Genomic DNA, 11,977 nt, shown 5'->3' on the forward strand with positions numbered 1-11,977 from the left:
CTGTTTGGGGTTCATTGGACTTCTTGAATGTATATATTCTCATCTTTCATCATACCAGGAAAATTCTCTTCCAACAAATCTTCAACAACTTTTTCTGTAGTTTTATTTGTCTCTTTCTGTTCTGGAATTCCGATTACACGTAGGTTATTCCTTTTGATGGTATCCCACATGAACCTTAGGCTTTCTTCATTTTGATCTTTTTTCTGATTTTTCCCTTTCCAAAGAAGTATTGAAGTATTTGCCTTCAATCTCCCTAATTCTGTCTTCCATTGATTCAATTCTACTCTTCTGTCCCTTCAATGAGTTATCTATTTCTGAAAATTTAGTATTAATCTTCTGGATTTCTTTCTGTAGATTTTGTATCATTTCTAATTTTTCATTTATTTTGTCATTTCTTCTTGTACTGTCTTTCAAAATTGTTCTAGGGTTTTCATTTCATTGTTTTGCTCAAGTTTGTCAGTGTTTTCCTTGATCTATCTCTCAATTCACTGAAGGTACCCTAAATATAATTCTTTTGAATTCCTTATCAGGGAGTTCCAATGCTGCATCTTCCCCAGGGATGTGTTTTGGGTCTGTATCCTGGTCCCTTGTTTCTCCTGCATTATCTGGCTTCTTTGTGTGGACTGTGATGCTCTGTTGTCTCCAAGGCATTGTGACGTTTTCGTGTTTATATTTAATTGGTGATTGTATGTTGGAGTGATTTGCCCAAGATTTTCATTTACTTTGTTTGTATGTTATCTATATAAGCAATGTACTGTGCTGTGCTTCTCTATTCGCTAGTTGGCAGCACTTAAACACTCACTACCTGTCTCCTTTCCCATTGTCAGCCTCCCATATGTCCCTGCCATCCTTGGCAAATGGAGCCTATTCTTAGGTCCCTGGAATCTGAATGAGAATACTGTCACTTTAAAATCCAAAATGGCTACCACTTGTAAACATTCAAACTGGCTGTGCCCTCGGGCACTTTAAATATCCAAAATGGCCACTGCATGTAAATGATCAAAATGGCTATACCCTCCAGACAGCTGAAAGTCCACAGCTCAGGTTGTCTCCTTCCTTGCTGTTTCCCTTCCTAATGATAGGCCACCACTGCAGTAGTCCCTGAAGCCCTTGGTGACGAGGGCTGACCTTCAGGTCAATTCTCAGGTCCCAACACCACTTGGAAATATTCAGGCTATCACTCCTGTCAGAGTGGCTGACAGTCTGGTGCTCTGACCATCTCCATACTCACTGTTTTTGTTCAGGTTTTTCCACTAGTTGATGCCTAATCCACTTCTGTATACTTCCTGAAAGTGAAGAAATCTCAAAGCACTTCACTGACAAACATCAAAGACTACAGTCTTCAGTATGGATTACATTTCAATGTAAAGAAATCAAAAATCCTCAGAACTACACCCATAAGGAACATCATGGTAACAGAGAAAAGACTAATACTGTCACAGATCTTATTTTCTTTGGATCTACAATCAACACCCATGGAAGCAGCAGTCAATAAATCAAACATTGTATTGCACTGGGCAAATCTGCTGCAAAAGACTTCTTTAAAGTTAAAGGAGCAAAGATGCCACTTTGAAGACTAAAGTGCACCTAAACCAAGCCATAGTATTTTCAATTGCCTCATATGCATATGAAAGCTGGACAATGAATAAGCAAGACCAATGAAGAGTTGATATTTTTTAATTGTGGTGTTGGCTAAGAATACCGAAAATAAACTGGACTGCCAGAAGAACAAACAAATCTGTCCTAGAAGAAGTGCAGCTGAGATGCTTCTTAGAAGTGAGAATGGCCAGATTTCATCTCACTTACTTTGCCCATACTGTCAGAATGGACCACTCCCTGTAGGATATCATGCTTGGAAAAGTAGAAGGTCAATGGTAAAGAGGATGACTCTCAATAAGATGGAGTGACACAGTGGCTGCAACCATGGATTCAAACATAGCAAGGACTGTGAGGATGGTGTAGGACTGGGTAATATTTTGTTCTGTTGTACCAGGGTCACTATGAGTCACAGCTGACTCGATGGCAACTAACAACAACATTGCTGCTTGGAAACAACTTCTCAATTGTTGCTTTAAAGAATTCCTATTATGAATATTCGGCAATAACATACCTGATAAGGGACTTATCTCTAAAATTTATAGAAAACTCCAGCACCTCAACAACAAAAAGAAAATAATTCAATTAAAAATGGGCAGAAGACATGAATAGACACTTCATCAAAGAGGATATTCAGGTGGCCAACAAACACATGAAGAAATGTTCATGATCATTAGCCATTAGAGAGATGTAAATCAAAACAACAATAAGACACCGTCTTGCCCCAGCACTAATAGCAAAGTTCAACAAGACAGAAAATAACAAATGCTAGTGAGGATGTAGGGAGATTGGGCCTCTCATACACTGCTGGTGGGACTGTCAAATGATAAAACCACTGTGGAAAGCAGTATGGCGATTCCTTAAAAAGTTGCAATTAGAAATACCACTTGACCTAGCCATTCCATTACTAGATATATATCCCACAAAATTGAGAGCCAGGACAAGAACAGATATGTGCACACCTATGTTCATAGCAGCACTATTTACAAGAGCAAAAAGATGGAAACAAGCCAGGTGCCCATCAACAGAAGAATGGATAACCAAACTGTGGTACATACACACAATGGAATATTATCCAACCCTAAAGAATAATGTAGAATCTGCAAAACACCACATAATGTAGATGAACCTGGAGGACATTTTACTGTGTGAAATAAGTCAATCACAGAAGGACATATATTGTATTAGTCCACTATTATAAAAAGTCAAGGAAAAGTTTATATATGGAATAAAACGTTCTTTTTCAGTTACCTGGGGAGGGATGGGGAGGACAGGAGGGAACACTGTCAGACAAGTAGAGGCAAGTATTGATTTGGGTGAAGGGAAGGGCAAGGTACCAAATGTGAGTGATCAACACAGTGGCATTGAGGAAACATAAAGAGGTACATGGGAGATACAGACAACAAAGATGAACCCTTTTGCACATACCGTACTGCGTTGTCAGTGATGGCAAACATTGATCTATGGGTGCATAGATGTGAATGATCAGGTTTGTCTAGGCAGGGGGCAGTGTGCCCATGACTATGTATAGGGTTGGCAGACATTGTTTCTACAAGCATATTTGTATGTGCTGTAAGAATGGCCAGGTATATAGTAGAGCTGACAAGGGCCAAGGTTGTGGTGACTTCTTGGCCAAAGCCAGCTACCCAAAGGGAGTGAGTAGTTGGACCTGTGGGCTCAGGAACATGGTTACAGGGGAGATCAAGCTCATTGGCATAACATACTACACAAAAACATTGTTCCACATCCTACTTTGATGAGTAGCGACTGGGATCTTAAAAGGTTGCAAGCAGCCTTATAGCTGCAACAATGGGTCTCTCCTCATCCAGAGTAAAGAAAAATGAAGAAAACCAAAGACGTATGGAAAAAATTACTCCCAGGGACTGGTAGACCATGTTATCTTCAGTCTATGTGATCTTGAGACCAGAAGAACTAAGTAGTGCCTGGCTATTGTTGTAAACCACTTGGAGACGCATCTGTATAGGAGATCCTGAATAGAGTGGGAGGACAGTGTGAAACAAAACTAAAAATCATGGGGAAAAAAAAAAAAGAGACCAGTTTTGCTGATCTGATAGGCCCTGGTGAAACCCCTGAGACTATGGCCCCTAGCTCCCCTTCATGTCTGGAATTGAACCCACTCCAATGGCTTCCAGCAAAATAATAGACAGGCATATGGGCTGAACATTTACATCAGATAGATGCACTCCTTGAAGAGATCAATCATGGGAGAAAAGAAGGGTAGTGTATGCACAGGGAGACAGCTGGGGAGAAGGAGTACACGGGAGGGAAGAACACAGGGAAGAAATAACTATGGAGAGGAAGTGGGAAGAGAACTGTTACACTGGGAAATTGCAGTCAATGTCATGAGACAAAATGTGTATGAACTGCTGTATAGAAAATGAATTTGCTCTGTAAACTTTTGCCCAAAACACAAAACTAAAAAAGAAAATATTCCTATTACGATTTTGCTACATGTTATTTGGAAGGAAAAATTTACTCTCTTGGATTAGCTCTAATTAGTTCTGGTAAGCAATGAAGAGTTATAATACATAAATTTGGAGTCATTTGCAGTTCTATAATAATCAGTTTTTCCACCTAATTGGCCTATCTTACCTATAGTATATTTTCTTCATAGCAAATGGCAAGCAGCTGAAACATTGTTTGTAGATCTTGTTCTCATCAGTTGCCAGTTCCAATCCGCATTTTGCACAGCCAGTATATATAATGTTGGGAAGAGAAGAGAGAATACTATTCAGAGAACTCTGAGCATTTAGGGTTATCTGCCTCTTCTGGGCTGCCATAATAGGAAACACCAGCTCTAAAATCTGGGCTTTGATTAGAACCACTCCTATGAAAGACAAACAGAAATAAGTATTATAAATTTTAGATCCAAAACTGTTACGTTAATTTATAAGCATGGTTAACTACACAGTTGATATAGTAAATTATTTACCCAAGACCTTGTTCTTGGTCTTTTCTTCTCCAGTATTTTCTTAGACATTTCACCCACACTTACAACTTAATGGTTTTAGTGTTTACTCTAGAACGTAAGGGGTGATCTGCTTGCTACTGAGAGTGTAGATTTATTTGGTTGTTTTGGATGAACAGATAGAAGTTTTGTTCCTCCTTACTCGTGGAAGTCACACCAAGTAAGTTTGATCACTTCAAACATGTGAAACTAGGTAACATGCCCTCTCTCCCACCTCTATTTTCTGTCTTAATTTATCACTATCAAATGTCAAATAGAGGCGAGTTATTCTACAATCTTTTCTTTATCCAGAAAAAACAAACCACTAGCTAATTCTCTTTTTGATCAAACCATGTATTTTCATCAATTTACTGCCAATCTCATCCATACTACAGGTTGTAGAATAATTTTTTTTTACAATTAAAAATAAATATTTAACTTTTATTTCAAGAGGATTTTCTTATCCACAAACCTAAAAAAAAAAAAAAAAAAAAAAATTGCTGACCCAAATTTAATTCTGCCTGTGGCATCACTGGACTGTTTTCTTCACCCAAAGTTGCTAACGAACATTTCTTTGCTGTTCAAAGAGCAGTCAAAAGCAAAACCATTACCTCATGATTTAATGAAAATGACTCTAGCTTAATTTAAATTTCAAAAGATCCCATAACAGTATGCAGGTATAGGGACAAATTTTTAACTGCCAGGCCAGAGACCACGAAGTAATCGGAAATCATTTGATCTAAATAAAAGGGGCAGAATGTGATTCAATCAATCATGTTAAGATTAGCCAATAATCTATTCTTCTGCCTCTTCTCTTCTTAACCTCACTGTAACTACCTTACTTCGAGCCATTTAAAAAAGAAAAAAAAAATCAGAATAGTCTGCCTATATGCGTATAGAATAATTGATCAGAATAAACCTTATGTTTCAATTTCACTGAGTTTTTATTTTTAACAGGGTGGTGGATATATAGCCACATAAGCACTAAGATCTGCATTTACTAAATGTTTCTCCTCTGACTCCCCCAGAAGCTTCAGACATTAACTACTATATTTGTACTTTCATGTGCTCTCTCAAATTCCCCCTTAAAAACACATAAATGCTGGGGATTTGAAATGGAGTCCTGTCGGTAATCACTATGTTATTTCCCTCCAGCATCTTAGTGCTTGAAGAACTAGGTACAGCAGTTTGAATTAGGGATTTTGGTGCTCTGAACAGCTCACTGAATCAGGTGCACCAAACACAGAAGAGTAGAATTAAAGGAAAGGCACAGGGCAAGATTTAAGGAAGATCTACTCGGCGAATGGCAGACAGGCAGCTGGGAGGGGCCATTGGAAACATCCCTGGGGCAGTCACAGACTGGCGGACGAGGGCAGTCACCTGAGATCTCCGTGGGCCAAGGAAGAAGACACCCTGTATCAGCATACCAGCGACCACACCAACATACCGGAAGGATCTACCTTCAGCACTTAAATTTTATTGGTAACTTGGGTCAGCTAGGTGCAAACAGGCACGTGCAGCACCACTGAAACCCAAGTAGAGAGCTCACTGGTGCTCCAGGAGGGTGAGCTCACTCCCCCTTCAGCGGGTCACTGACTGGGCTTGGATCAGCTTGGGAGGCACGGAGAAGTCTGTGCTTGTCTTTGTCACTGATATGGGGACCACAGATTACTAGCAGGCACTCTCCCGACACCAGCACAGCTGAAATCGTGCACATCTTTGGCACTGCAGGTACACAGTATCACAAATTCCCAAGCCATTCGTGGTCTGGGTGGATTGGGCTGGTGCTACGAGCAGACGGGGTGAAGTGAGAGGAATCCGTGGCCTAGTGTGGACCCGGGAATTTGCCTTGAATTGGCTTTTTGGCACTGAGGGGCCTCAGAAGTAGGGTTGTTGAGTGTGTCTAAGCCTAGTAGAAAATGGTGACACCCTAACAACAGGAATCTTTACTAAAATTGAGTCACGGACTTGTAAATAACAGTACGACATCATCAATAGCAGCCCGCTCAAAAACCCAGAAACCAACACTAGCAACACCAAGCTTTCTTTCCTCTGCTCCCACCTTCTCCGCCAATAATTTCACTTATTCAACAGAAGAAACCATATTCAGCCAACATAAAACCTCCCAGTTCAAACTCTAAACCATCTTTACGACAAACAGAAACACATACCCACATTTCACACTGTGATTCATTCCACCATCACAAAGTAAACTGCAGAGCGACCCAGCATACCTGAATCAATAATAAAATAAAATACACCAGCTTCACCTTTTCAAAATATTAAACTATAAAACCAAGACAAAACAAATCAACATGTAACCAGCAGTTAAAGACAACCTCAAAATGTCCAGGAAACAAGAAGCAATCTCAAATCAAACAAAAAAAAAAAAAAAAAAAAACAGGACAAGGCATTAGAAGCAAAACCACAAACAAAGGTGTCTCATTATACCATGGAGGAAGAGGAGGCAACAGAAGTATCTGAGAAAGAATTTAGAAGATATGTTTATAGAGCTATAAAAGAGCCTTAGGAAATCCCAAACAGAAACAAGGAAAAAACAAGACAGTTCCCTGGAGGAACTCAGGAAAATCATTGAGGAACAGAATATTAAGATTAATGCACAATCAGAACTCATACAAAAACAGCAGTTAGAAATGCAAAAGATGTCTATTGATATGCAAACCATGAGAACCAAAATGACAGAACTACACAACACAGTAGAAAGTAGAAGCTCAAAAGAGTAGGTTAGAACTGGCTAAAGAACACATATCCCAACTAGAAGACAAATCCCTGGACACTACCCTCTATGAAGAAAAATCATAACAAAGATGTAAGAGAAATGAAGAGAGCTTAAGAATTATATGCGGTAACATGAGATGAAACAATATAAGACTCATTGGAAATCCAGAGCAAAAAGAGGCAAAAGAAACTACCGAGAAAATTGTGGGAGACCTGCTAACAGAAAACTTCCCCCATATCATGAAGGAAGAAAAGATGTTTGTCCAAGAAGCTCATAGAACCCCACACAAGATTGATCACAAAAGAAAAACACCAAGGCATATTATAATTATACTTTCTAAAACCAAAGACAAAGAAAAAATTTGGAGAGCTGCCTAGGAAAAAAGAAATATTACTTATACTAATCAAACAGTTAGGCTGAGCTCTGATTACTCAGCAGAAACCATGTAGGCAAGAAGGCAATGGGATGGCATATATAAAACTCTAAAGGAAAAGAACTTCCAACCAAGAATCCTATATCCAACCAAATTATCCATCAAATATGAGGGTGAAATCAAGGCATTCTTAGACAAACAGAAATTAAAGACTTTGTGAAAACCAGACTAACCCTACAAGAAATGCTTAAGGAAGTCCTACTAATAGAGAACCCACAACAGAGATCAGCAAAACCAAGAGATGTGCCATCAACTCTAAAACCAAATCAGAAATAGATACTCATAATAAGACCATAAAACATTCTACCTTAAAAACCAAGAAACTCAAGCAGCACACAGCAACAGCAACTAATATCAGAGGGAATAATATTTTTTAGGTACAGACCCTCAAATGGAGAGGAAAACACAACAGTGTCTTTGCAGCATGCACTGTTCTAAAAATACAGAGACAAGAATATACTCTAAGGTAACCACAGAGAAGAGTAACAATTCTTCTAAGCAAATTCAGAAGGAAGGAAAACATATGCATTTAATAAACACAAAACCAACTATAAACAAGAAAAGGGAGAAAGCATTAGCCAACAAACTGAACTCAGGACAGAAATATACACGGACCAAGGAATCACCAACAACATGACAAAAAACCACAAGAGAATGACAGCATCAAGTCATACCTATCACTAATTACACTCAATGTGAATGGACTAGATCTAGCCCCTATCAAGAGAAAGAGAGTGGCAGACTGGGCAAGAAAAGAAGACCCATCGATTTGCTGCCTATAAGAGAAACATCTCAGACACAAAGATAAAAACAAATTAAGAGTTAAAGGATGGAAAAGAATACACCAAGCCAATTGAAATAAAAAAAAAAGGCAGGGGTAACAATTATGATTTCTGATAAAATAGACATTAAGGTGAAAAACATCTTAAGAGACAAGGATGGGCATTATATGATGCTGAAAGGGTCAATCAACAAAGAAGATGTTACAATAATAAATATTTATGCACCCAATGAAAGTGCTCCAAAATATGTGAAGCAAACATTAACTGAATTAAAAGGAATGATGGACAACTAACTCTACATTAGTAGTAGTTAAAGTCTCAACACACCACTTTCAAGGAGAGACAGGTCAACAGGAGAAAAACTCAACAAAGATACAGAAGAACTCAACAATACAATTAACCAAGTGGAACTCATAGATATATAAAGAGCATTTCACCCAACAAAAGCACAATTCACATTCTTTCCCAGTGCACATGGATCCTTCTCCAGAATAGACCATATGCTAGGACATAAAACAAGCCTCAATAAATTAAAAACATTGAAATACTGCAAAGCATCTTCTCAGAGCACAATGCTATAAATTAGAAATTAATAACAGGAAGAACAAGGAAAAAGCAGCAAACATATGGAAGCTGAACAACTCTCTGCTTAAAAACTATTGGGTTACAGAACAGATAAAAAATGCAATAAAAAAAATTCTTGGAAACTAATGAGAATGAAGATACATCATACCAAAACCTATGGGACACAGCAAAAGCAGTACTCAGAGGACAGTTTATAGCAATAAATGCATACATCAAAAAAGAGGAAAGAAACAAAATCAACACTCTAACTTATCAACTCCAACAACTAGAAATAGAATAACAAAATAATCCTACAGTATCTAGAAGCAAGGAAATAATAAAGATCAGAGCAGAAATAAATGAAACAGGAAAAAAAAGTAGAGAAAATCAACAAAACAAAGAGCTGGTTCTTTGAAAAGATTAATAAATCGATAAACCATTGGCAGACCTAACAAACGAAAAGAAGGAGAAGACCCAAATCAAAAGAATTGTAAACGAAAACGGTGTCATCACAACAGAACCAACTGAAATAAAAAAGATACTGACAGAATATTATGAAAAACTGTACATCAATAGATTTAAGAACCTAGAAGAGATGGACAAGTTTCTAGAATCCCAAAACCTACCTAAATTCTCCCACTCAGAAATAGAAAACTTGAACAGACCCATAACAAGGGAAGAAATTGAACAGGTCATAAAAAAAACTTCCTACAAAGAAAAGCCCTGGCCCTGATGGCTTCACTGGAGAATTCTATCAAATATTCAGAGAAGAGTTGACACCTATTCTACTCAAGCTATTCCAGAACATAGAAAAAGATGGAGTACTCCCAAACTCATTTTATGAAGCAAGCATAACACTAATACAAAAACCAGGGAAAGACAACACTAAAAAGGAAAACTACAGACCAATATCACTCATGAACATAGATGCAAAAATCTTAAAAAAAAATCCTGGCCAACAGAATCCAACAACATATCAAAAAATTAATACACCTGGACCAAGTATTCATACCAGGTTTGCAAGGATGGTTCAACATCAGAAAATCAATCAATGTGATCCACCACATAAACAAAACAAAGAAAAAGGAGCATATGATTATATCAATTGATGCAAAAAAGGCATTTGATAAAATCCAACATCCATTCCTGTTTAAAATTCTCAGCAAAATACAGATAGAAGGGAAATTGCTCAACATAATAATATGCAAAGCCAATGACCAACATCAGTATTAATGGAGAAAGACTCAAGGCATTCCTCTTATGAACGGGAACCAGACAGGGATGCCCTCAATCACTGCTTCTATTTAATACTGTACTGTAAGTCCTGGCCAGAGCAATAAGGCAAGAAAGAGAAATAAAAGGCAATATGTATTGGCAAAGAGGAATTAAAACTATCTGTATTTGTAGATGATATGATCCTATACATAGAAAACCCAAGGAACTCAATAAAAAGACAACTGGAACTAATAGAGAGGTTCAGCAAAGTGGCAGGATACAAGATCAGCATACAAAAATCAGCTGGATTTCTCTACACCAGCAAGGACTCCTCTGATAAAGAAATAAGGGAAACCATACCATTCGCTATAGCTACAAAAAGATAAAATATATAGGAATAACCTCACCAGAGACACAAAAGACCTATACAGAGAAAACTTACAAGAGACAAGGGTACTACATACATAGAAGAACTTGCCTTGTTCATGGATAGGTAGACTAAACATTGTGAAAATGTCAATACGACCTAAAGCAATCTACACATTCAATGCAATCCCGATCGAGATTTCAACAAAATTTTTTAAGAACATGGAAAAACTAATTACTAATTTCATACAGAAAGGAAAAAGACCTCGAATAAGCAGAGTACTTCTCAAGAAGAAAAACAAAGTGTGAGGTCTCACACTCTCAGATCTTAAAAATTACTATACAGCCACAGTAGTCAAAACAGCATGGTATTGGTACAATGATAGACAGATAGACCAATGGAAGAGAATCAAAAGTTCAGACCTAGACCCATCCATCTATGGACAACTGATCTTTGACAAAGGCCCAAAGCCCATTAAATGGGGGAAGATATAGCCTCTTTAACAAATGGTGCTGGCAAAACTGGATATCCACCTGTAGAAAAATGAAACAAGATCCATACCTCACCCCATACACAAAAACAAACTCAAGCTGGATCAAAGACTTAAATGTAAACCCCAAAACTGTAAAATTCATCAAAGATAAAATAGGGGCAAATGAAGGAGACCAATTTCAGCATAAATAGACTGTCAAGCATAACCCAGAATGTGCAGGAGATAGAAGAGAAGCTAGAGACTGGGACCTTTTAAAAATGAAATTCTTGTGCACATCGAAAGATTTCATCAAACGGGTAAAAAGAGAACCTACAAATTAGGAAAAAATATTTGTCTATGACATATCTGACAAAGGACTTATCTCCAAAATAGACAGAAAACTTCAACACCTCAAAACCAAAAAGACAAATAACCCAATTCACAAATGGGCAAAAGACTTGAACAGACACTTCACCAAAGATATACAAGCAGCCAACAAACACATGAGAAATTGCTCACGATCATTAATCATTAGAGAGACGCAAATCAAAACAACAATGAGATATCATCTCACCACAGCAATAATAGCAAAGTTCAACAGATGAGATGGTAACAAATGCTGGTGGGTTTGTGGAGAGATTGGAACTCTTGTGCGCTGCTGGTGGGATTGTAAAATAGTATGGCGTTTCCTTAAAAAACTGAAAATAGCAATTCCATTAGTAGGAATATATCTTAAAGAGGTGACAGCGCTCGAACAGAAATATGTACACTTATGTTCATTACAGCACAATTCACCATAGCAAAGAGATGAAAACAACCTAAATGCCCATCAACGGAGGA

The 11,977-nt window shown here is 37.9% G+C and overlaps 1 protein-coding gene across 1 annotated transcript in view; it reads right to left on the reverse strand.

Moving 5' to 3' along the window:
* The window catches only part of SHLD2 (shieldin complex subunit 2), a 112,268-nt gene that overhangs the window by 70,956 nt on the left and 29,335 nt on the right, over positions 1-11,977 (reverse strand). Inside the window, exon 6 of the mRNA XM_042782980.1 lies at positions 4,210-4,444. Coding sequence (XP_042638914.1) covers positions 4,210-4,444 — 235 coding nt within the window. The remainder of the gene's footprint in view (positions 1-4,209; positions 4,445-11,977) is intronic.

Source organism: Orycteropus afer, unplaced genomic scaffold, assembly GCF_000298275.1.
Source record: "Orycteropus afer afer isolate SDZICR_OR568_19922 unplaced genomic scaffold, OryAfe1.0 scaffold00547, whole genome shotgun sequence".
Classification (NCBI taxonomy): Eukaryota; Metazoa; Chordata; class Mammalia; order Tubulidentata; family Orycteropodidae; genus Orycteropus; species Orycteropus afer.